Consider the following 1,246-nt stretch of genomic DNA (forward strand, 5'->3'; position numbering starts at 1 on the left):
TGGATACTGAAGTTATTATATCACGGCTTCCAACTGAAGAACAGGAGCACGCCAGACACATATGTCGGCACATAATTGAAAAAGACATAAATGCCAAGAAAACTAGGAAGCAGAAGAACGAAAACCAAACCATAAAAGGGCTCAAAGAAAAGCTAAGGGCAAACAATGTTATAACCACAAAAGCAGACAAAGGCAATACCACCGTATTAATTGATAAAAAAGATTACATAGAGAAAACTGAAAAACTAATAACTGAAATAGGGTGCAATAAATTGAGAAAATATCCCACTGAAGAATACCAAGCAGCAATAAAGAATACCATAAAGAAAAGCACAACCATAATAAAGGATAATCTACCATATAGACTAACACTTATGAACCCGAGTGTCCCTCCGTTGATTGCCTTGCCAAAGACACACAAACCAGGCACCCCGATGAGACCTATCATTAATTACAAGTCTGCTCCCGGATACAAACCTCCAAGCACCTAAAGNAAGAATACCAAGCAGCAATAAAGAATACCATAAAGAAAAGCACAACCATAATAAAGGATAATCTACCATATAGACTAACACTTATGAACCCGAGTGTCCCTCCGTTGATTGCCTTGCCAAAGACACACAAACCAGGCACCCCGATGAGACCTATCATTAATTACAAGTCTGCTCCCGGATACATACTCTCCAAGCACCTAAAGACGCTGCTGAAGGATAGTCTGGATCTACGCAATAAATATACTGTTACAAATACAACGGAACTAATCGAGAAGATGAAATCGTTGAAGATCAACGAAAACACTAAATTCGTATCATTCGACATCAAGGACCTTTACCCATCGATACCAACAATAGAAACCATAAAGACCGTACAAGAAAATAATGATGTGAAAAATGAAAGAGAAGCTGTCACGGAAATAATAAACGCGTTGAAGGTCACATTAAAACAAAACTACTTCCGGTTCAACAATAAGATATATAAACAGATTAACGGGTTAGGAATGGGCAATCCGACGTCAGCAATACTCATGGAAGTATTCATGCAAACACTGGAGGAGAAATACATGAAAAACCTATCGACCAACCTAGGAGTAAAATTCTACGCGAGATATGTCGATGATGTAATATGTCTAATAGAGGGAAACAAAGAGAAACAGATACTAGACTATCTCAACAAACAACACCAGAATATAAAATTCACCATGGAAACGGAAGAGGAAAGAAAGATTAACTATCTGGATTTAACAATT

The 1,246-nt window shown here is 37.7% G+C and overlaps 2 protein-coding genes across 7 annotated transcripts in view; both read left to right on the forward strand.

Annotated features, from left to right (window-relative positions):
- The window catches only part of Axn (protein axin), a 370,696-nt gene that overhangs the window by 159,189 nt on the left and 210,261 nt on the right, over nucleotides 1-1,246 (forward strand). The window lies entirely within an intron of this gene.
- Nucleotides 901-1,246, forward strand: part of LOC108368960 (uncharacterized) — a 1,409-nt gene continuing 1,063 nt past the window's right edge. The window contains exon 1 of the mRNA XM_017623931.1: nucleotides 901-1,231. Within this exon, the coding sequence (XP_017479420.1) occupies nucleotides 998-1,231 (234 nt within the window). The 5' untranslated portion in view covers nucleotides 901-997. The remainder of the gene's footprint in view (nucleotides 1,232-1,246) is intronic.

This window comes from Rhagoletis zephyria, unplaced genomic scaffold (assembly GCF_001687245.7).
Source record: "Rhagoletis zephyria isolate East Lansing unplaced genomic scaffold, Rhagoletis_zephyria_1.1 Rzeph_scaffold_00055, whole genome shotgun sequence".
Classification (NCBI taxonomy): Eukaryota; Metazoa; Arthropoda; class Insecta; order Diptera; family Tephritidae; genus Rhagoletis; species Rhagoletis zephyria.